The sequence below is a fragment of the Hypanus sabinus genome, chromosome 21 (assembly GCF_030144855.1).
Source record: "Hypanus sabinus isolate sHypSab1 chromosome 21, sHypSab1.hap1, whole genome shotgun sequence".
Classification (NCBI taxonomy): domain Eukaryota; kingdom Metazoa; phylum Chordata; class Chondrichthyes; order Myliobatiformes; family Dasyatidae; genus Hypanus; species Hypanus sabinus.
The window spans coordinates 53,642,230-53,669,866 of NC_082726.1; the positions used below are offsets into that span (position 1 = coordinate 53,642,230).

A 27,637-nucleotide genomic window follows, 5' to 3' on the forward strand; every position below is an offset into this window, starting at 1 on the left:
AAGTTCCCTCTCAGGTTCTGCTTAAATATTTTACCTTTCACCCTAAACCTATGACCTCTAGTTCTAGTCTCACCTAACCTTAGGGGGGAAAGGCCTGCACATGTTTACCCCATCTGTACTCATAAATTTGTATATCTCTATTAGAGCTCCCATCATTCTCCTATTTGCCCCGCAATAAATCCTAACCTGCTCAAACTTCCCCTAACTTAGGTCCTCAAGTTCTGTCAACATCCTTGTAAATTTTCACTCCTGGTTTTAAAATCAGCTTTCAAATACAGTTTCCAAGGTGTTAGGGGATGAAGGGAAACATAGGATGGTCATTGGGAAAAGGAGAGTTACATGAGTTCTTTCAGCAAATTTTAGTTTCACAGAGGTTTATACCAAAGCTGGATCCAGAGAAAGCACATAATCATTACGGTAGATGGCCCATTAGCTAATAACCTGCTGACACATGAACTGTCCTGCTTATGATCAGATGGCAGGCCAAATCAACAAAGTCTGAGATTCACCTGCACCCCGAGCAGAGCGGCACTTGCGCGGAATTAGGAGGCGAGGAGGAGTCTCATTGGCCCCATTTAAAACCTTCTTCACCGCCGTCTAACTGACTGGTGATCCCTCACCGGGTCTCCCCTATCACCTGCCAGCTTGTACTCCTACCACTCCACCAGTCTTCTTATCCTGGCCTCTTCCCCCTTCCTTTCCAGACCTGATGAAAGTTCAAAATAAATTTATAGTGACAGAGCATATACAACGCTGAGAGTCATTTTCTTGCTGGTGTACTCAATTGTCCAGAATAGAATAATAATCATAAAAGTATCAATGAAAGACCACACCAACAGAACATTCAACAGGTGTGCAAAAATCATCAAACTGTGCAAATACAAAAGGAAAGAAATAATAATAATAAGTAATAAATATCGAGAACAGGAGATGAAGAATCCTTGAAAGTGAGTTTAAGTTGAGTGAAGTTATCCCCTTTCATTCAAAGGCCTGACAGTTGACGGGTAATAACTGGTGGTGTGAGTCCTGAGGCTCCTGTACTTTCTTCCTGATGGCAGCAGTGAGAAGAGCGCATGACCTGGGTGGTGGGATCCCTGACGATTAATGCTGTTTTCCTGTGAAAATGCTCCGTTGTAGATGTGCTCAATGGTAGGGACAGCTTTACCCATTATGGACTAAAGGGTAAAGCATCAACTGTTTACTGATAAGATGAACTTGTCACACAAACATTGGAACATATAGGGAATTATGCTGTTTGTGTCAGATCAAGTCAGGGGAGAACCCACAATCAGTGATCGCTGGTGCTGTAATGTGCTTGCATTAACTGTTAAGCTACTATGCTGCCCTATTTAACCAAAGCCACATCTAGGGCATAAAAGATTCCCTGGCATTCATTTGAGAAACAGTTAATGGGCTCTCAACCACCTGAGAAGGTTAGCATAAATGCAAATTTCTTTATTGTTTTTCACAGTATGCTCAGTATCTAAATGTACATCCACTTGTTAATGCAAAGAGCCAATCAGCCAAACATGCGGCAGCAACTCAATGCATTAAATACATGGTGAAGGGGTTCAGTTGTTATTAGAATGGGGAAGAAATGTGATCAAAGTGACTTTGACTGTGGAATGATTGTTGATGCCAGACTGGGTTTTTTCTCACCAGTGCCCGCTCAAAATGACACTGGAGAAAATTGTCGATGTTTTGCAGGCAGCTGACAAAACTTCTAAATATACTTCGTCTGAACTGCTTTCAATATCATCTTCAGCCTGTGATTTCCCTTTAAGTAACATACTTTTGAACCATCTTAATGAATTAGCAATTCCACGATCTTCTGAAGGACTCAGCAGACTTAACTCTCAAGAATGCAGATAAGGCACTTTTAGCAGATAAAGGAACAGCACAATGGCTGGAAGAGAGGGAGAAACGCCAAGGTTTGAACCTTCCTCTACAAAGTATCTTGTTAAAAAATGCATAGTCGCTGGAGAACAAGGCTGAGGAACTAAAGTCAAGATCGCTGTATCGGAGGGACAAGGAGAATTGTTGCACTCTGCGTTCATACAGACATGGCTCACTCTGAACTCAACAGATTCCGCGATCAGACCCAAACGCTTCTTGATACACAGAATGGACTGGACTGCTGATTAGGGGAAGGAAAAAGGTGGCTATCATGATAAATTCTTTATGGTGGGCTTGCTGCACACTTGTTCCACTGACCTGGAACATCTAATGATTAAGTCCCAACCATTCTACTTATCAAGAGAGTTCTCCCCTGTGATGCTGACTGCAGTTTACGTAGCATCAAAGGTCGCTGTTAAACAGACACATGAGGTACTGAGTGCCACCATCAGCAAACAAGAAATGGCCTGCCCAACGCATTTCAAATCATAGTCGGGAACTTCAATCAGGCTTGTTTGAAGAGATCTCTGGCCGATTACCATCAACATATGACATACAGCACCAGGGGTCCCAACATACTCGACCACTACTGTACGACCATAAGGAATGCTTACTAAATTGCATTTTGGCAAATCTAATGATTTGGCTGTCTTCCTCCTACCTGCATACAGTTAGAGGCTAAAGAGCAAGGCTCCAGAAGTAAGGACAACAAAGAGATGGTCATGGGAAGCTGAGATGTGACAATGGGGTTGCTTTCAGTCAGTGGTCTAGGCCAGGTTCAAGGACTCTCATCAGAGGATCTGATTTTATAGAAACAGTTCTAAGTGAGTGTGTCCCCACAAAATCATTCAGAAGCTGTGGATCAACCATGAGATCTGCAGTTTGCCTGATCAGTGACGTTCAGGTCTGGCGACCAATACAAGAGGTCCAGGTACGGGCTCTACAAAGCCAGCTCACATGCGAAGTGGCAAGCCGGGGCAAACTTGAATCTCTGATGTATGCTCGACAATTGTGGCAGGGCTTGAATGCAATCACCTACTACAGAGTGAAACTAACTGACATAGCTCAATACCTCTTCTGCTCACTTTGGCCATCAAAACATGGAGGTACCATCACAAACTTCCACAGTCCCCAGTCACCCTGTGATTTCAGACTCTGAGGTTGACATGAGAGCATCCTTCAGAAGGGTGATGCTATGGACAGCATCCGGCCCAGCTGGGGTATCCGGCCGAGTACTAAAGGCCTGTGCTGGCTGGAGTGTTCACTGATATCTTTAACCTCCCACTTCAGCAGTCTGAGCTTTCCGCCTGCTTCAACCAGGCTTCAATTACACCGGTGTCTAAGAAGAATGTGGTAACTGTCACAATGATTATCATCCAGTAGCACTTACAACCACTGTGATAAAGTACTTTGAGAGGTTGGTGGAACATATCAACTCCCACCTGAGAGGCATCTTGGATCTACTCCAATTTGCCTACTGTCACAACAGGTCCACAGCAGATGCCATTTTTCTGGCTTTTCACTCGACTATGGAACATCTGGACAGCAAAGATGCATATACCAGGATTCTCTTCACTGATTTCAGCTCAACATGCAATGCTATCATCCCCTCAAAACTGATCAGTAAGCTTCAATACCTCCTTGTGCAAATGGATCCTCAATTTCCTCAACTGCTGACTCCAGTCAGTTCAGAATGGCAAAACATCTCCTCTATGATTTCCATAAGGCTGTGTGCTGAGCCCTCTGCTATACTCGCTTAATACTTATGACTCTGAAGCTAAGTACAACTCCAATAATGTATTTAAGTTAGCTGACAACACCACTGTCATTGCCTGAGTTAAAGGTGGTGATGAATTACATATAGAAGGGACATTGAAAATCTGCCTGAGTGGTGCCACAACAACAACTTCTCACTCAAAATCAGCAAGACCAAGGAGCTGATTATTGACTTCAGGAAGAGGAAACTGGAGGTCCACGAGCCAGTCCTCGTTGGTGAAGGGGGTCAGCAACTTTAAATTCCTCGGTGATATCATTTCAGAAGATGTGTCTTGGCTGCAGCACCCAAATGCCATTACAAAGAAAGTACAGCAGCTTCTCTGCTTTCCGAGAAACTTGTGAAGATTCAGCACATTACCTTTGACAAACTTCTATGGATAGGCAGTGGAGAATATATTGACTGGCTGCATCACAGCCTGATATGGAAATACTCGTGCCCTTGAATGGAAAAGTCTACAAAAAGTAGTGGATACAGCCCAGTCCTACATAGGTAAAGCCCTCCCCACCACTGAGCAGATTTACAGGGAGTGCTCTTCACAGGAAGGCACTGTCCATCACCAAATACCCTCACCATCCCGTCCATGCTCTTTTCCTACTGTTGCCATTGGGAAGGAGGTACAGGAGCTTCAGCAGTCTTATCACCAGTTTGAGGAACAGTTATTACCCCTGAACCAGAGGGGCTAACTTCACTCACCCCATTGCTGAGCTCTTCCCACAACCCTGTGGACTCACTTTCAAGGATTATTCATTTCACATATTCGATATTTATCGCTTATTTATTTATCATTATTATTATTTGTTCTTTCCTTTTTTTTGTTTTTCCACAGTTTGTTGTCTGTTGCCCTTTGGTTGTTTGTCCATCTGTTGGATGCAGTCTTTCATTGATTCTATTGTTTCTTGTATCTACTATGAAAGCCCCGCATGAATCATACATGGTGACGTACAGAATATATACTTTGATAATAAATTTACTTTGAACTTTGATCAGAAATTTTCACACACTACAGTCTCAAGCATTCACAGAGGATGATGCAAAAAGCAACAGAAAAAAAACTAATCTGTGGTCACAAATGCCTTGTTAATGAGAGGTCAGAGGAGAACGCAGGACTGGTTCAAGCTGACAAGAAGGCAGCAGTAACTCAAATAACTACATATTACAAGAAAGCTGTGCAGAAAAGCCTTGAAGTGGATGGGCTACAGCAGCAGAAGACTATGAACATACATTTGGTAGCTACCTTTTTAAGTAGAGAAGGCAGATTGCCACTGAGTGTATTATTATGAGTGTAAAAGGGAAATACTCTCCCTGAACAGTTTGTACTGCCCACTGCCAAAAATTTCAGATTCACTTACTGAGTGATAATTGATTGCAGTTGTTTCATCTCCCTTTGTTTACTTGTTCATGGGATATCAACAGAACTGGCTTTTGTGAACATCCCTAACTACACTAAACTGAGGTCTGCATTGGTGAGTCTGACATCTGAAAACCCGTTGGACTTCCAGAGAGGTTCAGTACGGATGGTGCAGTAGCATCGCAGTATGCGTAACGTCTTACAGTGCCAGCTGTAACATCAGGGTTCAATTCTTGCCGCTGTCTGTGGCCACATGGGTTTCTGCCAGGTGCTCTGGTTTCCTCCCACATTCCAAAAAGATATGAGGGCGAGAGTTAGCACGTTGAGGACGGGCTACATTGGCACCGGAAGCATAGCAACCTGCTGGCTGCTCTGAGCACATCTAGGACACAAGTTATGCAAGTCACTATATAGTTCAATATATATGTGACAAATAAAGCCAATCTCTTAAGTGTATTTTTGTAAAAAAAAAGGCAGGAGACTGCAATTGACAGATTGAGATAATAAGGGTCCCAGAGCAGAACGTCCCTTTCCTCACAAAAGGCGATGAAAGACACAAAGACTGAACGACTGACTCCACAAAGCAGATACAGGACAGCGGTTCCCTGTCCACGAGCCGCGACTACAAAATATTGTACAAAACAAATCAATGAGCCCAGTTTTCAGTCTTTGTTACCGAAAATGTTTTTGAGTCTCTAATGCTGACTGTGGGATTCAGGACTCAAACTTCTTATGTCTGTTGCAGAATTGTTGCAACAATCTTCATTAGCTTTTGAGAAAAGCAACTATTTCTTTCTGAGAGGGAGTGAGATTTTCATTCTACAATTCCAACAACTACCACATGGGGGAGCAGCAGAAGCTCCTGCCTCATCATTCACCCTGGGAGTAGAATGGATGTGTTCAAAGTGCTTGTCCAAGTAAAAAGATATTTGCATTTATATATCACCTATCCTGTCCAGAGAGATTCTTTAGTATTTTACTACTAGAATCAGAGTCACACAGCATGGAAATAAGTCCTTCTGCCCAACTCGTCCATGCAGACTGAATTTTTTCCATTTACCCATAAATATTTCCTAACCACATACCTGCCCAAGTGCTTTTTAAATGATATTAACATACCTACCTCAACAACTTCCTTCAGTAGCTCATTCCTCATGCAGAACACCTTCTGGGTGAAAAAGTTCCCCTTCTCTCCTCTCATGTTAATTCTCTGTCTTCTACCCCTTGATTCCCCAGTCCTGGAAAAAAGGCCGTGACCTTTCACCCACTCCATGTGATTTCATACACCTCTGTAATATCGCCCCCCCCATTCTCCTATGCTCTAACGAATAAAGTACTAGCCTGCTTTTGCAGGAAAACAGCATCCATCATCAGGGACCCCCTACACCCAGGTAATGCTCTCTTCTCACTGTATGCCACCAGGAAGGTACAGGAGCCTCAGGTCTCACACCACCAGGTTTGGGAACAGTTACTTCCCCATAGCAATCAGTCTTTTGAACCAAAGGGAATAACTTCACTTGCCCTATCATTGAAATGTTTCCACAACTAATGGACTCACTTTCAAGGACTTCATCTCATGTTCTTGATATATTGCTTATTTATTCTTATTAATTTTTTCTTTTTTTGTATTTGTACAGTTTGTTGTCTTCTGTATTCTGGTAGAATGTCCAAGTTGGATGGTCTTTCATTAATTCTGTTATGCTTATTATTCTATATATTTATTGAGATATATGCCCACAAGAAAATGAATCTCAGGGTTCTACAGCATATGGTGACATATATCCTTTGTGTTGGCATGTGGCCAAGCAGATAAGGCATCAGTCTAGTGATCTGAAGGTCACTGGTTCGAGCCTCAGCTGAGGCAGCGCATTGTGTCCTTGAGCAAGACACTTAACAACACATTGCTCTGCGACAACATCTGCCAAGCTGCTTGGGTCCTAGTGCCCTTCCCTTGGACAACATCAGTGGCATGGAGAGGGGAAGGCTTGCAGCTTGGGCAACTGCCAGTCTCCCATTCAGCCCTGCCCAGGCCTGCACACTGGAAGCCTTCCAAAGCGCCAATGCATAGTCTCACGAGGTTAACGGATGCCTAAAAAAAATCATTTGATAGTAACATATAGTTTGGAAAAAACCTTTCTCCACAACTCAGTCTCTCAAGCCCTGAAAACATCTTGTAAATCTTCTCCGCAGTCTTTCCAGTTTAATAACTTATTTCCTCAGCTAGGTGACCAAGACTGAACCCAATATTCCAAATGCCTCAGCAACATCTGGTACAATTGCAACACAACATTCTCTGCGCAGTGCCTTCACTGACGAAGGCCAGCATGCCACAGGTCTTCTTCATCACCCTGTCTACCTGCAACACCACTTTCAGGGAACCACACACTTGTACACTTGGGTTTCTCTGTTCTGTAATACTGCACAGGGATCTACTGTTCACTGTGAAAATCCTACCCAGATTTCTCTTCCCAAAATGCAACACCTTGTACTTATTGTAACGTCTCACCAAACTCTTCTACCAGCAGAAGTGTAAGCAGTGCTGTGAGGGAATTGTCGTGATAACAGTTTGGTGCTCAACACGTTCCCTGTAACAGTGGTGTGATGCTGACCATGTAACCTTTGCTGTTGAGTGCGGGGAGGTGGGTGATGTATTTGGGTAAATGAAATGGTGCCTTGTGATCTTCAGAATCAGTATCGGGTTTAATATCACTGGCATATGCTGGGAAATTTGTTGTTTTGTGGCAGCAATGCTGTGCAAGACATAAAAAATCTACATGCTACAATAAATGAAAAAATATATATTAACAAACAAAAAAAAAGAAAAAGAAATAGTGAAATAGTGGTACATGGGTCCATTCAGAAATCTTTTACTCCATTTGAGGTGACAAAATGGAACCTATAGATTTTAGATTTAGGCATCACGTGTACAGTGAAATATACGGTGAAATGTGCCATTTGCCTTAACAACCAACACACCCAAGGCTGTGCTGGAAACAACCTACAAGTGTCACCACATGTTCCGCCACCAACATAGCGTGCCCCCCAGGCTCGGCAGAACAGCACAGAACGCAACAAAACAGAACATACTTCACCAGGTAATAAAGCACAAAAGGCAAAAGAAAAGCCCTGTTCCTAACTTCCTCCCACCCTCCCACACACTCATGTCTCTAACCCCAGGACAGGCTCCAGCAGAGTAGATTAGCAGATGCTGGACCCTGGCTTCCTCAGCGGACTTGCAGAGATTCATGGACACAGGCACAACGACCATTGTTTTAACATCTCCTGCACGCGCCAACACCTCTACCAGTGCGGTACAAATTGTGCATCGCACTGGAGGGTTGTACTGGATATTTGAGAGCTGAACCACAGCCGCCTGACTGAAAAGCACAGGAACTGCCCAGAAAACCACAGCAGACACTGATATCAACAGAACATCTAGGTTCCTAAATTCCACCATGCCTCGCATTTCTCCTGGTCTCATTTTCTATCGATGCTGCAGAAATATCAGGTTTCAATTTATTTTTGTTTCCCCCTCTTAGTGAGGAAACACGATGCCAATGCGAGTGAAAGAACAGGCTCAGGGGCATCCTCTGGCAGACAGCAGCTTGGAGCTGAGTCAGGTTGTGGTTGGGAAACCTTTCTCTTGGCACAGGCTCTTCCGATCGAATATCACTCTATCTCAAAGCCATATGCCATGCTCTTAGGATAAATTATGAATACCATGCTCCACATTTATACAGAGCATATCATTCCTCAGAAGAGTATTTCCTCTCTCTTCTCAATTTTTCCTTGGCATAGCAGCAGGGAACCTGGAGAACTCCATTCCCAAGGCAGTATACTTGGACATTTATACTATGGAATTCTTTGCCATGGACAACAGTGGAGGACAAGTCATTGGGTATATTTGAACGGAGGTTGATAGGTTCTTGGATAGCAATGGTGCCAAAGGTTGTGGGGAGAAGGCAAGAGAATGGAGTTGAGAGAGATACCAAATTCCATGATGGAATGGTGGAGCAGACATGATGGGCCAAATGGCATAATTCTGCTCCTAAGTCTGATGGTCTTATGGACATTTCCTGGAGTCACAGCCAAGCACCAGCTGAATTCCTATCACAAACCAAGCCTCCAGCATCTAATTTATATTCCCTGTCTGATTTATATTTATGATGAGGGCCTGTTGCCAAAGTAAGTATCTATTGCCCAGCCTAGACTCTGTTATTCTTCTGATGAAGTGACTTCAATAGTGCTCTTGGGGTAGGAAATCCCCGAGACAGACTGTGTGATTTAGAATGACTGGAGATTTCAAAGTACTGAGTAACGAATTTGGGATGTTATGTTGAAGTTTTATTAGATGTTGGTGAGGTCTAATTTGGTGCATTGTGTTCAGATCTGGTCACCTACCAACAACAAATATATCAAAAAGATTTAAAGAGTACAGAGAAAATATACACGGATTTTGCTGGGACTTGAGAACCCAAGTTATAGGGAAAGGTTGAAGAGGTTAGGACTTTATTCCAGGGATCATGGGAGAGTGAGGGGAGTTTTGATAGGTATCTAAAATTATGTGGGGTATTGACAGGGTAAACACAAGCAGGTTGGTGAGACTAGATCTAGAGGTCACGGGTTAAGTGTGAAAGGTGAAATGTTTTGGGGGAACATGGGAGAGGGAAGTTTTTCACTCTGGAGATGGTGTGTGTGTGGAATGAGCTGCCAGAGGAAGTGGTGGATGCAGGTTTGATGACAACACTTAAGAGAAGTTTGGATAACTACATGGATGGGAAGGATATGGTTCAGGTGTAGGTTGATAGGACTGGGCAGAGTAATAGTTCAGCATAGACTAGATGGGCTGAAGACCCTGCTTCTGTGCTTTAGTGTTCAATGACTATGGTTCTATGTACTGCCAAGTCAGGATGTTGTGCGACTAGAAGGAGAACACGTAACTGGTGATTGTCCCAGCTCCTGTGTCTTTGCTTTTCTAATTGGACTAAAATGACTAAAATTAAGACTAAGACTAATTTCTAATTGGACTAAAATGAAAAATTAAGACAATACAGTTGCTGGAAATATGAAATTTAAAGAACTGGAAATGTTTGAAGTATATGTGGAAAGAGAAACTGAGGTGAAGTTTTAGATTGAAAACATTTCTTCTGACGAAGGGTCTTCACCCTGAACTGTTATTTGCTTCTCTTTCCACAGATGCTGCCTGGTTTGTTGAGCATTTCTAGCACTTGATGCTTTGAGACAGATACAGGATCCACATGGACTGACCCGAGTTTCAGAGGGCAAGAAGTAATGAGGGATTATTAACCCTCCACCATATTCCCCTTCTTGTTTGTGGCACTAGTAAGGAAAAAGCAACTTTGTCCTCTTTGCCACGCCAAAATGCAGTGGGCATTATGTTCGAACTATGAGAGGGAGTCAGGGGAGCGTTCAAAGAAGGAGGTATGGTAGCGTAGCAGTTAGGCCAATGCTATTACAGCACCAACAATTTGGGTTCAATTCCTGCTGCCGTACGTTCTCCATGGACCATAACTGTTTCCTCCCACACTCCAAAGATGTTAATTGGTCACATGGGTGTAATTGGGCAGCACAGGTTCATTGAGTTACCATGCTGTATCTCCAAATTTCTAAATCTCTAAGTCAGTATCTTTAAAAACAAACACTAGATGGTGTCCTCGTAACTATGGACAATTAGTGCCCCACGAAGAGGAGAGACATGAGAGGCATGGAGAATCTGCTCAGTCAAATAGGGAATTAATCTAATGAGGGTATCCTGTCCTCCACCTCTTGAAGTTACAGTCCTCAGGCTGGTTTCCTTCAAATAATTGGGTGTGTCTTCCCCCAGCACCCGTAGACTCACACAGCACCCATAGAGTCACACAGTACCCATAAAGTCACGCAGCACCCATAGAGTCACACTGCACCTGTAGACTCACACAGCACCCATAGAGTTACACAGCACCCATAGACTCACACAGCAGAGAAACAGGCTCTTTGGCTTCATGGGCCCATGCCAACCAAGATTTAGATCTGTGTTAGTCCCATTTGCTCCCATTTGGCCCCACAGCTCTCTACCCCAGCACCATCATGGGACACTAGCCTCCCCAGCACTGAAGACATCTTCAAAATGCAATTTCTCAAATAGACTGCATTGATCTTTAAGGACCCTCACCATCTAGGACATGGTCTCTCATTTTTCATCAGAGGACCTGAAGACACACACAGTGTTTTAGGAACAGCTTCTTCCCCTGTCATTAGATTTCAGATTTCACAATAAGCTCATGAACTTACCTTATAATTGTTGCTCTCATTTTACACTACTTATTTGAGTAAATAAGGTACAAGTTATATATACACACACAGTGCAATACATAACATAAACCATAATTCATAATAAATATGATACACACACACATATATATATTGCACTGCATCACTGCTGCAAAGCAACACATTTCACAACATACATCAGTGATAACAAACTTGATTCTGATTCTAAACCTTTCTTAACCATGAACCTGTCTGCTTTTCTTCCCAAAATGCAACACCTCACCCTTATTCAAATTAGACTCCATTTAATTCAACCCACTTATCCAGCTGACCCAGATCCCCATGCAAACTGTCTATGACACTTAACACTGGTCAATAACATTCTATGCCTTGATGATTCAAATGTTCGTCCTGATGCTTTCTTTTGATGTTGTACTCAATAGACAATAGACAATAGGTGCAGAAGTAGACCATTTGGCCCTTCGAGCCTGCAGCACCATTTTGAGATAATGGCTGATCATCTACTATCAATACCCAGTTCCTGCCTTGTCCCCATATCCCTTGATTCCCCTATCCATAAGATACCTATCTAGCTCCTTCTTGAAAGCATCCAGATAATTGGCCTCCACTGCCTTCCGAGGCAGTGCATTCCAGACCCCCCAACTCTCTGGGAGAAGAAGTTTTTCCTTAACTCTGTCCTAAATGACCTACCCCTTATTCTCAAACCATGCCCTCTGGTACTGGACTCTCCCAGCATCTGGAACATATTACCTGTCTCTATCTTATCCAATCCCTTAATAATCTTATAAGTTGCAATCAGATCCCCTCTCAATCTCCTTAATTCTAGCGTGTACAAGCCCAGTCTCTCTAACCTCTCTGCATAAGACAGTCCTGACATCCCAGGAATTAACCTTGTGAATCTACGCCGCACTTCCTCTACAGCCAGGATGTCCTTCCTTAAGCCTGGAGACCAAAACTGTACACAATACTCACCAGGGCCCTGTACAAATGCAAGAGGATTTCCTTGCTCTTGTACTCAATTCCCTTTGTAATAAAGGCCAACATTCCATTAGCCTTCTTCACTGCCTGCTGCACTTGCTCATTCACCTTCAGTGACTAATGAACAAGGACTCCTAGATCTCTTTGTATTTCTCCCTTACCTAACTTTACACCGTTCAGATAATAATCTGCCTTCCTGTTCTTACTCCCAAAGTGGATAACCTCACACTTAATCACATTAAACGTCATCTGCCAAGTATCTGCCCACTCACCCAGCCTATCCAAATCACCCTGAATTCTCCTAACATCCTCATTACATGTCACACTGCCACACAGCTTAGTGTCATCAACAAACTTGCTGATGTTATTCTCAATGCCTTAAACAGATGCCTTAATCACACTACCTTCACAGTTTACAACCACCCTGTGTGTGATTATATTTACCTCAGATCTCCTCTAGCTGTCTGACTCCTCAACCTCAAGGAGTCAGAAGCCAGGATAAGAAAGTGGAGAGAGGGGGATGAGTATACAATGGCAGATGATAGGTGAACCCAGGCGGGTGGGGGAGTAAACAGTAAAATCATGCTTACCTTGTTATGATATTGTAGCATCTGTGTAATAATTCTTATCTTTGGATTATAATTTTTGATAGATATTACCCTGAAATAAAAGAAAGAAAATGTTTAATCGGCCAGTTTCCTTGGACTCCAATTTTAGGTTAAGCCCCTGAATAATGATTGTCTCACTGCATTTTTGAAGTAGTATAAGATTAAAGCAAGAACATAATGCAGAATAAAATGTAACAACTACAGCAAAACACACACAAAATGCTGGAAGAATTCAGGGGGTCAGGCAGCTTCTATAGAAAGGAATGAACAGTCGATGTTTTGAGCTAAAATCTTTCATCAGGACAGTGACAGAGAAAGTACAGTTCATGTAGCTGAAAAGGTACAAAATCATATCAAGTTAGATTGAGAGGTCAGGGCTCCATTGACTCGGAAACTATTCAAAAATCTTACTGAGAAGATACGGAACTTTTTAGCTAGAGGGTGGTGTAGGTTAAAGGCAAAAGTAATCAAAGGGGAATAATGGTGAGAGATAATAAGATGTAGGTGAAGAAGGAACTGCAATAGGAATAGGATTAAACACAAGAGATTCTACAGATGCCTGAAATCCAGAGCAACAAATACAAAATGCTGGAGGAACTCAGCAGGTCAGGAAGCATCTACAGAAAGGAATAAAGAGTTAATGTTTTGGGCCTTCATCAGAATTGGAAATTAAGGGGGAAGAAGCCAAAATAAGACAGCAAGCGGGAGGAAAGGAGTACAAGCTAGAAGGTGATAGTTGAAACCTGATGAGGTGGAAGGTAGATGGGATGGTGGAGGGGGAATGAAGTAAGATGCTGGGAGGTGACAGGTGGAAAAGGTAAAGGGCAGACAAAGAAGAAATTTGTTTTAGGAGAGGAGAGTGGACCATGGGAGAAAGGGAAGTAGGAGCCATACCAGTGGGAGGTGATAGGCAGATGAGAACAAGAGAAGATGTAAGAGGAAAGAAAAATGTGGAATAGAAGAAGTGAGAAGGTGCAGGGTGGGGGAAAGTGGGGATCGGATTAATGGGATTGATAGTATTGCTAGGAGCCATCCACGACCTGATGGGACAAATGGCCTCCTTCTGGGTAAGATAAGAATTGGGACATTGGGTACAGTCTCGGAGAGTTATTTGTGAAAATGACCTTCTTAAAGGATTTACAGAGAGTGCAGAGATGAACGACAAGAGTGACTTTTGGACTTAGGAATTTAAGTTATTGGAAAAAGTTCAGGAACTCTGTATGGTTTTCTTTGGAAAAAGTGAGACTGTGAAATGATGTTTCCAGGTTAATTGGCAAAGTTGTTGAAGAAAAATTGACTTTGTGCAGAGTCCAAATTTCAAGGATGTTAAACTGAAGTTTGTAAAGCTATGAGGGAGGAAAATTGTCGGGCTTAAGCTTCATCCAAGGTTGAATATGAGTCTTGGAGCAGGGTCTCAGGGAAAATACTGATAAGGATGATGGGTAGCATAGACACACAGCTCTAATCCTGCCCTCCCGTGCAGTCTGTGCGCAGTCTGCACATTCTCTTGTGACTTTGTGTGTTCCTACTTCCTCCTGACGTGCAGGTTGGCAAAATAAGAGAGAGAAACCCCCCGCACAAGGAGTGCCGAGGCCCAGGATGGACCGCTAATCTAATGGTGGACTACGGGAGGCCTGTCGACCGGTCAGACAAGTTGGACTCCTGCGGGGTGAAAAATCAGATACCACATCGTGTCCATACTTGATAAGGCAGGGTTCCCTAAAAGGAAAGCACCACCAGGAGACAATCACACAGAGAGAACAGGGGAATGAAGGATGTAAGTCTCAAGAATGAGGTGGAAGTTCTGCACAGGCGCTGCACCACCATGGGGGAGCTACTTGGTCAGCGCAGACCGGGGCCAAAGAGCTAGAAGACGAGGGTACGGAGATGGCCTGCTGGTTAGTGAAGGTGTAGCAATTTAAAAGTTACCCAATGAGCCATTAAGGTCTAAGCTTTGATACCGTGGGGAGATATCCGAACACATGGACCGGGATATCTGGCTGAATGGTGAGAATGGGCCAGAGAGAGTAGAGCCTATGATTCTCCCTTGAGATGGTCACCTTACCCCTATGTATCAGAGACAATACAGGCCAGACTGGTGACCACACAGGGCAATGAGGGACATGGGGGGGGGGTGGTAGGATAATTGGCCCCTCCAAGATAACAAGCGTCAGGAGTTCTCCGCCAAGAAACTGGCAAAACTGGGGGATAGATACTGGTAGAAGTCGGCAGAGCCTCTGGCCATATGGCTGTTGAGGAAAAAGGATGAGGTGGCTATCGGAGTGAGTCTACCTATTAGAGAAATGGGCACCCTGGGGGGAAGGGGTTGTCATCCCAACACACAGGAAATATCACCCTGAGGGTGCTACTCGCTCCCCATGAAGGTAATAAATGCTGCTACAATCGGGTGGTGGCAGCATTCAAGGTCAGCTGCTTTTCCTTTCTTGTGTGGGGTTTCAAGCCCTGGGTGGAGTGGAGCATCTTGGGGGAAGGGATAGGCTGTAATTGCTGCCTTATATGGCCATAGTGATAGCCTGCCAGAAGATTCTGAACTAATCCCTGTCCTGGTAGGGCACTTGGTTATGACAGCAGCTCCCCACTTGAAAAGTTTGGTCCTGCCTTTAATGGGCTGTTGGGTTTATTGTAAATGCAATCATTCAGTTGCCAGAAGGGTTAGAGTATCACTTAATTCATGCTGACTCAACTGTATTTTCATGTTATATTGACTATCCTGATGTACATATTTGTTATTAATTACTATAATTGCACATTTAGATAGAGACGTAATGTACAGATTTTAACTCCTCATATATATGAGGGATGCAAGTATATAAAGTCAATTCAATTCAATTCAATACATGGAAGAAAGTCCCTGTTAGTCCGTGCACAAATTAGGCAAGTGGTCTGGAGTGTGGAGGGCCCTGTGTGGCCTGTAAGGAAATGTTCTTGGTGTTGCTCAAAGCCAGCGTACTGAAGAAGCAGATAAATGGGATTCCTATTTGATGCACCATCAATAACTCTCGGAGACAGGAGGCGAACGATAGGCTTTTATTAGCTGCAAGAGACCACGATTAGTAGCGAGAGACCACCACACAACATCCTGGAGACTGAGGGAGGAGCAGTGCCTCCAACCGCCTTTATACAGGGGGTCTGTGGGAGGAGCCACAGGAGCAGTCAGCAGAGGGGCATGTCCAGACAGGTATATGTAGTTCACCACACTATTCCCACCCTCTATGCCATGTGGAAGGAGCTCTGCCGGGGAATAGAGGCAAAGAGGCAGTTATGTGAGAAGGGTCATTCTCAAGCCCCCTCCCAATCAGGTCCCCTCTCCTCTGCAGGATTCCTCACACCCCTTGCTGTAAAAGGTGTTGGCGAACCTACAGCGGCAGCAGGGGTCAGGCAGTGAGTGGCGCCTTCCCGCCCCACCCCCGTAAGGAGGAGGGGGGGTCAATCGCCCTGCACCACCTATAATAAAGTGTGAATGGTTTCAGCTCGAAAAATGTTGCGTGAGAGGTGGCCACAAGTGATTTAATTTGAGTGAGTGTATATGACTGCAGATTCTTTCTTGTGCCTGTTAAATCTGCATTGGAAGGGTGCTTGAATCAGTGGAAAAGGTGACTGAATTGAATTATTTTGTTACTTGGTGAAGAGAATTTGCAGGAGATCTTATCTTTAATAGGGTTGTACTTTTTTGTGGCTCTGTGAATGTGTTAATGTGCCGGCGGCTCCCGCCTAGTCGTCTCTTCTTTCCTTTTGTAAAATATGTTAAAGTTTTCCACTGTGGGAATTAATTTAGTTCTGAGTTTTGCAGTTACTTGCAAAGGCTCTGAAGGAAGGGAACTACAAGAATGGATTAAATTTGTTTTTGGAGGGAGATGAATCTGGCATTCCGTTTGAGTTTCACATCCCATATAACCTGCTGGTGGTGGGGATGTTCGGAATGTATGAACGAGTTGTTGAAGCAAACTGTGGAAATCTGAACTCTTGGCTGGTAGAGTCCGGGTGGGTTCCTAATGACACAGGACACGGCATTTAGCAGTGATGGACCCTCCAAAGCCAGAAGAGGTGGAAGTGGAAGAGGAATCGTGGAAGGTTTGGGTGCAGCTACCAAGGGGGTCACTGGGGCTGGGGACCGATGTGGTTGTGGGAGATTGTGGTGCATGGACCAGGGAATATGTGGTACGCAGTGTTACCAGGGGAAACCGAAAGTGACATGTCTGAATCCCCAATAGCTAACTGTGAGGGAGAGAGTTTGTGCCTCTCTGCATTACAGAATGGCAAAGTGAGGGTTGCTGACGGCAGTGGTGATGATGGTGGTCAGTGTGAAAACCTGCAACACATTCCTATGGATGGTATACGAGTATGCAAACCACATCGATGCTTCGGACTGTTGGGTATGCATGAGAGCGTGATCCCATTTGCAGAAGGGGTGCCACTGATACCAATCCCATTTAATGATGAAAAATACTGTTGGAGGAATTTGGCCCGCTACTTGTTTTTGACATTCTGTTTTGGGGAAAGCCAGGAGAGAAAGGCTTATCCCAGCCAACTGATCCCATAGTTTGGGAATGGCCTAAAAGAGCCTGCGTCACAATAACCCCCAGTGGAGAAAGTGCTTTCAGGGCTGGTACTTCCCTGAATCTGGTGCTGTAGGACCTAAGGCTGTTGTACCTCCTTTCTCACCTAAACGTGAGGCGGTTCATTTTGGTAGGTCAAATATGATGTCAGAATATAGTATTAATGGTAAGATTCTTGGCAGTGTGGAGGATCAGAGGGTTCTTGGGGTCCAAGTCCATAGGACTCTCAAAGCTGCTGCGCAGGTTGACTCTGTGGTTAAGAAGGCACACAGAGCATCGGCCTTCATCAATTGTGGGATTGAGTTTAAGAGCCGAGAGGTAATGTTGCAGCTATATTGGACCCTGGTCAGACCCCACTTGGAGTACTGTGCTCAGTTCTGGTTGCCTCACTACAGGAAGTATGTGTAAACCATAGAAAGGGTGCACAGAAGATTTACAAAGATATTGCCTGGTTTGGGGAGTATGTCTTATAAGAATAGGTTGAGCGAACTCGGCCTTTTCTCCTTGGAGTGATGAAGGATGAGAGGTGAACTGATAGAGGGGTACAAGATGATGAGAGGCATTAATCATGTGGATAATCAGAGGCTTTTACCCAGGGCTGAAATGACTAGCATGAGAGGACACAGTTTTAAGGTGCTTGGAAGTAGGTACAGAGGAGATGTCATGGGTAAGTTTTTTACACAGAGAGTGGTGAGTGTGTGGAATGGGCTGCCGGCGGTGGTGGTGGAGGCCGATACGATAGGGTCTCTTAAGAGACTTCTGGATAGGTACGTGGAGCTTAGAAAAATAGAGGGCTATGGGTAACCTTAGGTAATTTCTAAGGTAAGGACATTTTTGGCACAGCTTTGTGGGCTGAAAGGCCTGTATTGTGCTGTAGGTTTTCTATGGTTCTACTTTTCCCAATGACGACAGTAAGAAGAGAACATAGCCTGGATGCTGGGGGTCCTTGATAATGGATGCTGCTTTCTTGTGGCAGCGCTCCTTGTAAATATCTACACTGGTGGGAAGGGCCTTTTCTGTGATGGACTGGGCTGGATCTATCACTTTTTGTAGGCTTTGTCATTCCTGGGCAATGCTGTTTCCGAACCAGGCCGAGATGCAACCAATCAGGATACTCTCCACTGTGCATCTGTAAAAGCTTGTTTCTCAAAGATTTAGATGACACAGAGTAGCTAGTTTTATTTCAGATTTCAGTTCTGCCCTTTTTATTTCTTTCATAGATTTGTCCTTTACCATCTCTACCTATATCATTCCATCTTCCTCAACTTCATTCTATCACAGACCTTTCCTTTCAGTTTCTCTTCCACTCACTCTTCTCTGCAGCTTAAGTTTCTACCTTTCCCCATCATGATGGAAAGCAATGACCTGAAAGCCAAACTCTGTTTTTGTGCTTCAGCTGGACTCACACACGATGGGCTCCATCATGGGCACAAGCTTCCCCACCATCGAGAAAATCTTCAAAGGGTGATGCCTCAAGAAGGCAGCATCGACCATTTAAAACCATTTAAAACAGGACATGCCCTCTTCTCATTGCTACCAGTGGGGAGGAGATCTGGGACCCTGAAGACATAGACTCAATGTTTTAGGAATAGCTTCTTCCTCTCCGCCATCAAATTTCTGAATAGTCCATGAACATTAACTTATTATTTTCCTCTCTTTTTGCACTATTTTATTTTATATAAAGGTTTCTTATTGTAACTTCTATCTTCAGATGGCAGAGATTAGTCAAAATGGATCTAAACAGCAACTCCTTTGCTTGCATATTCGGAAACAGCTCTACTTCCATCTTTGATATCTCTAGTTTTCCGTTTCAGGGTTCTTTTGAAGACACTGACTTGGAGTTACACGCTGTTCTTTGTGGGAACGGGACCCGCTCTTCATAACTGGCTGTTGTCTGACGTGCCAAGGGCATGGCCTAAGAGTTTGACTCGCCTTTGCAGGCCTAGGATCTCAGAGCTCTGGAAACGGGCAGATCGAAGGTCAGTGTCCCGACAGATCAGTGTCAGGAGCCGGAAGATCTAAGGCTGTGTACCCAGTGACCTGAGATCTTTGGACATAGAGCTCAGAGAAAGCGATGCAACGGACTTTTAACATTGTAAAGCAGGGAGTTTTTTGTTATGTCTCCCCTCTCGCTGTGAAATGGAGACAATTCTTTCTCCCTTATTAGGGAGAGGGAGAACCTGAAGTATGTTGTATACTGGGTGTACGCATAGTCTTTGGAGTAGAGCAAGTCTCTGTCCTTGTTGCTTTCTGCATGCTTGAGTGCTCGGTGGTGGGTGCTGATGCTTTTTCTTTTAATCGGTGGGGGGAGGGAGGATCATTGCTTACTGCTGCTTATGTGGGGGAGGGAGGGGAGCTGGGGGGACTTTGGGGCTCTAACATTTAACTGTCATTCATTCTTTGGGACACTCTGTTTTTGGGGATGGTTGCAAAGAAAAAGCATTTCAGGATGTATATTGTATACATTTCTCTGACATTAAATGTACCTTTGAAACCTTTGATAATTTTTTAATGTATTGCACTGTATTTGCCATCAAACAACATATGTCAGTAATAGTAAACCTGATTCTGATGTTAGAGGAGATGTGTCACAGTTGAGGTGGAATCACAAAAACAGCTCCTTAGAACCACCAAATCCTTAAGACCATGAGATACAGGAGCAGAATTAGGCCATTCTGCCCATCAAGTCGGATACCGACCATTTTATTTTATATTATTTAGCAATACATTGTGGAATGGGCCCTTCCAGCACTTTGAGCCTTGCCTTGAACCACCCACAAATTTGATTAACCCTAACCTAATCACGGGACAATTTACAATGACCAATTCACCTACCCATTACGTCGTTGGACCGTGGGAGGAAAACCAACACACCCACCCGGGGTAGACCCACTCACTCCATGGGGAAGATGTACAAACTCCTCACAGGGGGATGCCGAGGTTGAACTCTGAATTCCACAACAGCCCCAGTTGTAAAAGCCTCGCATTAACCGTTACGCTACCATGGTGCCCGGTAGCATTTGTTGCATTTCAATCCTAAGTTGTTCCTGATTTGTTTACACTCAACCATTTTCTTAACATCTCTACCATACACCTCCTCCCCCACCCACCCACCAGTCCCCTGGTTTCACCACACATCTACACACAAGGGGACAACTTACACAATCCCCTTATCCTACCAACTCAAGTATCACTGGGAAGTGGGAGGAAACTAGGGTGCCCGGAGAAACCCACAGTAATAGCACCCGAGGTAGGGATCAAACCTGGGTCCTCTGCATCGAGAGGCAACGACTCTACCAGCAATGCCATTGCGCTCCCTGAAAAGCCAGCTGCTGAGTGTTCCTAGCATCGTCTATTATACTTCAGGTTTACTATATCTGCATGTGTTTCACTTTTGCACAAGCCACTTTGCTCAGCCCCGCCCGAACTCTCTCTGGGACCTCAGTTCTGTCGGCAGCAAATTTCCATCCTTCGCTCTTACCTCATGATGTTCGAAGCATCTTCAGCATCAGGGTCAGGACAGTACTTGTTGGCCAGAATTAAGCAAGCGTCTGATGACTCTATCTGAGACACGGAAAGACATGAAAAGCCCGTGAAAGTCATGGATCATTGCGATATACACAAGCCACTACAATACACTGACTTCCACTGGATTGCGCTGAATAGGACTTAATTCTCAAAATAGAACATTAACCCAAATTCTGCACAGAACCATAATCACGATTGTCAAGTTTTGCTTGGAAGACAGAATAAAAGGGAAAGCTGAAAGTAAGATAAAATTGCCCCGGTCAAATTACAATGAAATTTTGCAATAAAGCAAAGAATTGACCTCTTTCAGATTATACTCAAAGTATCACTTTCATCCAGAGAGAATATTCTGATTTCACCACTTTGAGTTGGATCCAAATGCAGAACAAAAGGCATCTGGCACATACTGAGACAATAAGCTGGGACCGATTAATGAGACAAGTGGGTTTGAGGATGCAAGACAATAACTTGGAGAATGTAACGAGGTGGGGGATGCATCAAAGACAATAGTGAAATAATGTGAGGACTGGTGTTGGGTTCGTAATGATAGGCAAGGGTGACGGTGGGATAATGGACATGGGTCAAATAATGAGACAACAGATATGGGGCATGGAATGAGACAAACAATGTGAAGCACATAATTAAATAATCGATGTGGGGTACGTAAGGAAGTAATAGTGATGGAGCATGTAACGAGACAATAGACATAGGGTATGTAATGAGATAAGCAATGTGGAGCATGTAACAAAATAATCGATGTGGGATGTAATGAAGCAACAGAAATGGGGCATGTAGAGAATAGGCAATGGGCATACAAGACAATAGACTTGTGGGATGTAACAAGATAATAACGTGGGACATGTTACAAGCCCGCAGTGGTGGGATACATTACACAACAGTGAATGTGGTCATGTAACAAGTAATGTAACAGAGTATAGCTTCACTGCTGTCGCTACCTAGAGTAACAATATTATTACTGGCAGTTGATGGCTGACATGATTTTCACCCTGTCAGAGATTTTCCACTGGGCTTTGGTTCTGCTGGTGCTCAGTGTGACTTGTGTCTAATAATCCGGGGAGGAAAGAACGTAACTCAAGCTGTAAGAGGCCACAGGCAGCTGGATAACTTGAACCAGTTCACTATCTCTCTCATAAAGCAGCAAGCTTCAAATCTCAGAATACTGGGAAGCAGTGCAGAAAGCAGGGGCTACATATACCAGGCATGAAATCAATTGTGTCCTGTCTCAGTCATGTCAACAGGAAATTCTTGTCAGAGCCCTTTAAAATGTAAAACTTGTACATTACTTTCCATATCTGCTTATTTTATCACCCTCATTCCAGACTCGTTACTTCTATTCGTATTGCTGTCTTTTCCCAGATGGGAAATCTTGCACAGACAAAAAAACACAGTGCAGCCCCTTCCGGTAAACTGGCCATTATTAATGTCTCAGGGTGACCAGGTACACTACTGAAAGGCCAAGCAGTTATCTCAAGTTGTGAAGGTAACTTAATTTTTTTCACCAACCCACATCAGCTCAGTTGCAGCAGCCAATGGACAACCACAAGACATTCCTCTTCAGGTATAAAAAGACTGTTCCGTTGACATCAGTGGTGAATGGTTGTGCAATTGCCTCTGGGTTGCATTTCACCACACCTTGTCTCCTTCCCTTACAGTAAATGAGATGCAGCTTTCTAAACAAATGAAAGAGAAACCAGACCCCCTCCACCCACAGCGACTGATAAATCAGAAACCAAGGGAGACTAGTTTGAGTTTATGCAAGCTTGCTATCCTGGCGGGGCTACCAAACACATGACAGCACAGAGGCGGAAAAAGGATACAGTCATTACCTTGACTCTGGCGAGATCATGTGGATTCAGAACAGAACCTTGGAAGAATTCCACCTGAGTGAAATGTCTTTTAAAAAGAGCTTCAAGCTCAAGGTTAGGGGAAATACTGGGGAGAGATTAAAAAAGAATGCGAAACAGTGATCAGCAATCTTTTCAAACACTTATGCAAGATCTCAAACAAGAGAAATATAATGAAATTGTGTAATGGTTTGACACAAAATAACTTTTGTTTTATGCTACTACACATGGGACAATGTAGGCCAAAGTCACATCACAAATCTGAAGCCAGTTAAAAGTAAACAGGAGTGAAAAGTTACCTTTTCCCTGAGCAACGTCTATTAATGTCACTGCATTGACCAAGACTCTGCTAGCATTTCTCTGATATGTTCATCACCTGGGTTAAGGGTGAAACATGAGAAGTTTAAGGGGAACATGAGGGGAAACTTCTTTACTCAGAGGGTTGTGAGAACGTGGAACGTACTGCTAGTGCAAGTGGTTCAAGAAAGCTCAATTTCAACATTTAAGAGAAGTTTGGATAGGTACATGGATAGTAGGGGTATGGAGGGCCATAGTCCCAGTTCAGGTCAATGGGACTGGGCAGTTTAAATGGTTTGGAATGGACTAGGTAGACCAAAGGACCTATTTCTGCGCTCTGCCTTTCTATGACTCGATGACTCTGTGCGTCAACATTTTGCAGGGAGGAAATATACTCTAGAATCTCTTCAGTGTTTGAGAGATGCCAGGTGCCCACACCCTTCTGAGCAGTACTCTCCCACAAGGTGTGATGCAGGTACCAACTGGAGCTCGGTGGATTCAGGTGCACGCAGGCACAACCGTTAGAAGTGCTACCCCACAACTCCAGCAAGGCTGATTCAGTCCTGAGCTGTCTGAGAGGTGTTTGCGCATTCTCCCTTTCACCACATGGGTTTCCTCCAGGTGCTTTGGGTTCCTCTCCACCTCCCAGAAGCATGCAGATCAGAAGGGCAGTTGGCCGCACTGTATTTCCCCTGGTGTGTAGAGGGTAGGGGGAGTTGACGGGAATGTCAAGAGATAGAATAGAATGTGATGAGTAGTAGTATAGATGGGTGCCTTGATGGTGAGCATAGACCTGATGGGCTGAAGGACCTGTTTCCTTATTGTACAACTTAACGACCACAGATTGGTGGGGGGGGGGGTGGTGTGGAGGCAGTGTGACATAGTGAGCCTGTGTTGGAGACCTCATCTGGCACAGGATCGATGGATCATAAGGTCATGGAGGGGCCACGCAGACCATCATACTGGTCACACTCTTTATTCACTTGTTTTTTGCTGTTTGCACAATTTGTTCTTTTTTTTGTGTGTGTTGTTGTGTTTGATGCTTTCCTTCATTGAGTTCCATGGTGTTTCTTTGTTTCTTGGCTGACGGCAGGAAGATGAATCTCAGGGTTGCATACTGCATACATACTTTGATAATAAATATACTTCGAATCTTTGAATATATCTCCAATAATTCTCCTTTCTCCTTACCATACAAATGACAGCCATATGACCCATCAAACAGAATCAAAGAGGGGCCAGAGGAGATTCACCAGGATGCTGCCTGATGGAGTGCTTCAGTGACAGACAAGGTCATTTTGCCTGGATTGCGTGGGTTTAAGACGGGACATGATTGACATATACAAAATTATGAGGGGCATGGAGAGGGTAGACTGCAGGAAAATTACCCCAAGGGTAAGAGGCAGATAAAATAGAAGGCAAGGGAAAATTGGAGAGGACCTGATTGATACTAATTCCACTCAGAGAGCAGACAGTGCCTGGAACACACACGAGAGAGGGTGGTGGAAACAGACGCTGAGAGCAGGTAGAGCAGGGGTTCTCAGTCTGGGGTCCACAGATCCCTTGGTTAATGGTAGAGGTTCACAGCATAAAAAAAGTTGGGAACCCCTGCTCTAAATGAATCTAGAAGTATTGAGATAAGCATTTGAATTCCCAGACCCAAAAGGCTAACTAAAGGGAGATGGGATTAGTATGAATGGGTGAACATTCAGTAGGGGAAATGGTGGGCTGAATGTCCTGTTATGACATTCTATGACTCTATGAGATGTCGTACCTGCTAGTAAAGGTAACAGTATCTCAGAATCGCCCATAAACACACATCCTCTCTTTCACCTGATTAGCCTATCATGTGACATTAACCTGTCCAGCGCCTGGAACCTCTTTTTCTCTTACCAATCTTCCCACCCCCACCTTTCTGTCCCAAATTATCCCAGTCACACCACTGTCTACACAATTCCACAAATAAGCACTCGCCTCTCCCGTGGTCTACTCTCTGCTCCCATCAGATTCCTTCTTCTTCAGCCCTTTACCTTTTCCACCTACCTCCATCCAGCTTCTCATTTCATCCCTGCTCCGCTCCTCACCTGGTTTGACCTATTATTTTTCAGCTTGTCCTCCTCCCCCTACCTTCTTTTCCCTTCCTTTCCAGTCCTGATGAAGGGTCTCAGCCCAATACATCAACTACTTATTCATCTCCATGGGTACTGCTTAATCTGCTAATATCCCCCAGCATTTTATATGTGTTACCACAAATAAGCATGATTGGTAGGTACACAGTTCACATGAGCTGTGTTTAAAAAGCTAGCTGCTTTCCTATAGCAGAATGGACAGTTAATATTGTAAATAAGATTTGCTGTCTCATAACTCCAGTGACCTGGATTCATATTCATTTCTATCGTGTGTGTGTGTTGTACTTTTGCACTTTCTCCTCTGACCATTTGGCTTACTCAGGGTCCTCCACCTCTTTCCACACCCCAAAGATATGTGTATTGGGAGGGCACTTGGGTAGACAGCTCCTCTGTAGGTGTTAGAATCAGGGAACAGTTGATGGGAACATGGGGAGAATAGTTTACAGGAAAGATCAGTTAGCAGTGGGATTGCTCTGAGAGCTGATATAATCTAAATGGGCCATGTACAGTCAGAGCTGTAGGAGATGTTCAACCTCATTCGGTCCGATATAGAGCACTATGGGAGATGCCATCAAAATATATTACAAATATGTATGCATTTCCGTAGATGCTGCCTGACCTGCTGAGTTCCTCCAGCATTTTGTGTGATCTCATTGAAATCCACTGAATATTGGAAGGCCTGGATAGAGTGAACGTGAAGAGGATATTTCTAATAGTGGGAGAGTCCACGACTAGAGGGCACAGCATCAGAAAGGAAATATGTTCCTTTACAACAGAGATGAGGAGGAATTTCTTTAGCCTGTGGAATTTATTGCAATAAGTCATTGGGTATATTTAAAGTAGGGGTTGATAGGCTTTTGATTGGTAAGAGCATCAAAGGTTACAGGAGATATCAGGAGAATAGAGTTGTGAGGGAAAATAAATCAGACATGATGGAATGGTGGAGCAAACTCTATAGGCAGATTGGCCTAATTCTCCTCTTATGTTTTATGGATTGTTCTGGCTCTGTGAGACAGGGAGGTGGCCCACTGAACCTTTGAGGAGAAAGTGACAGATGAAGGGTAGGAAGTTGCTTAGGTGGAATTTGAAATAAATGACTGTGTTAAGATGCCATGATCTGTAAACACTTGTCATTTGAAGCGTCGCAGAGGCAGCGCCATCCAGTGGCTCCATTACAAACTGCAGTGATGCACACAGATTTTCGGCAACAGTGGAATACATCAATTAATCCTGGACCAGGCCCTGAAGGGCTCATTCAATGTGTAATGTCCTTTCTGAAAAATATACAGTAAAAGTTATTTTATTCTGTAAGCCTAAAAAGGATAGGACTTATCCCATGACACAACTTTGGAACTGTGCTAGCGTTCTGTTCACAGGGAAGCTTCCTGTGGAAAAACTAAAACTTTGGATCTACTCCTAGGAATACTATTCCTGTCAGTCTGCTTCCAGGATGACACTGATTCTGCTTGTTCTATAGCCACATTTTTCACAAGCGTTGGACGGAATCACAATCCCAACCAGCCAATACGGATATGCAACTGCATTCAGCTATTCCCTGAGGATTAGACCCATGTTCAGTGAAACTAGAACTTTGGCACTTAGGAGGAGAACCGATTTCAGTGAAACATTGAGCTAAAATTAATGCACTGGATGGGATCACATACAATTGAAGAATACAGCTGCAGGCAATAATTCAAATCATTGCTGCTGTCAATATTGCTCCTAATTACAAAGCTCAACTATTCAGCACTATCTCCAGAACAATTTGTGCTTGTAAAGATTCTATATTCCAGAGATGTTGCCATAAAGTCTTGCAACATGGAAACAGGTCATTCTGTCCACTGTTTCCATGTCAACGACTCCACCTACCTCAGGCATTCCCTCTTCACCCCTCTCTCCCACTGGGCAGAAGATATAAATGCCTGAAAGTACATACCACCAGGCTCGAGGACAGCTTCTGTCCCGCTCTAATTAACCTCCTGAATAAGTAAAGCACTGCACCAAACTGCCCTAGCCTATTTACAATGACCAATAAGCCTAACAACCAGTAGGTCTTTGGACTGTGGGAGGAAATTGGAGCCCCCAGAGGAAACCCACATGGTCACAGGAAGTGGTGGGAATTGATTCCGGGTCACTGGTACTGTAAAGCATTGTGCTAACCATTACGCTACCATGCCACCCATTGTGGTTTATGCTGCATTGTTAATGTTTTAACTTATTCTCTTATGCACTGTGTAATAATCTTATCTATACAGACAGTATACAGGACAAGTTTTTCAATGTATCTTGGTACATGTGACAAAGTTCAAAGCTGCCTATAATAAACCAATACCTATAGCAACC

At 43.9% G+C, this 27,637-nt stretch overlaps 1 protein-coding gene across 6 annotated transcripts in view; it reads right to left on the reverse strand.

Annotated features, from left to right (window-relative positions):
* kcnma1a (potassium large conductance calcium-activated channel, subfamily M, alpha member 1a) overlaps nt 1–27,637 on the reverse strand; it is a 924,908-nt gene that overhangs the window by 241,796 nt on the left and 655,475 nt on the right. For all 6 annotated transcript variants that reach the window (XM_059946553.1, XM_059946552.1, XM_059946549.1 and 3 more), the window contains 3 exons: nt 22,851–22,956; nt 20,957–21,039; nt 12,881–12,950 (listed from right to left, as the gene is read on the reverse strand). In XM_059946553.1, the coding sequence (XP_059802536.1) occupies nt 12,881–12,950; nt 20,957–21,039; nt 22,851–22,956 (259 nt within the window). The remainder of the gene's footprint in view (nt 1–12,880; nt 12,951–20,956; nt 21,040–22,850; nt 22,957–27,637) is intronic.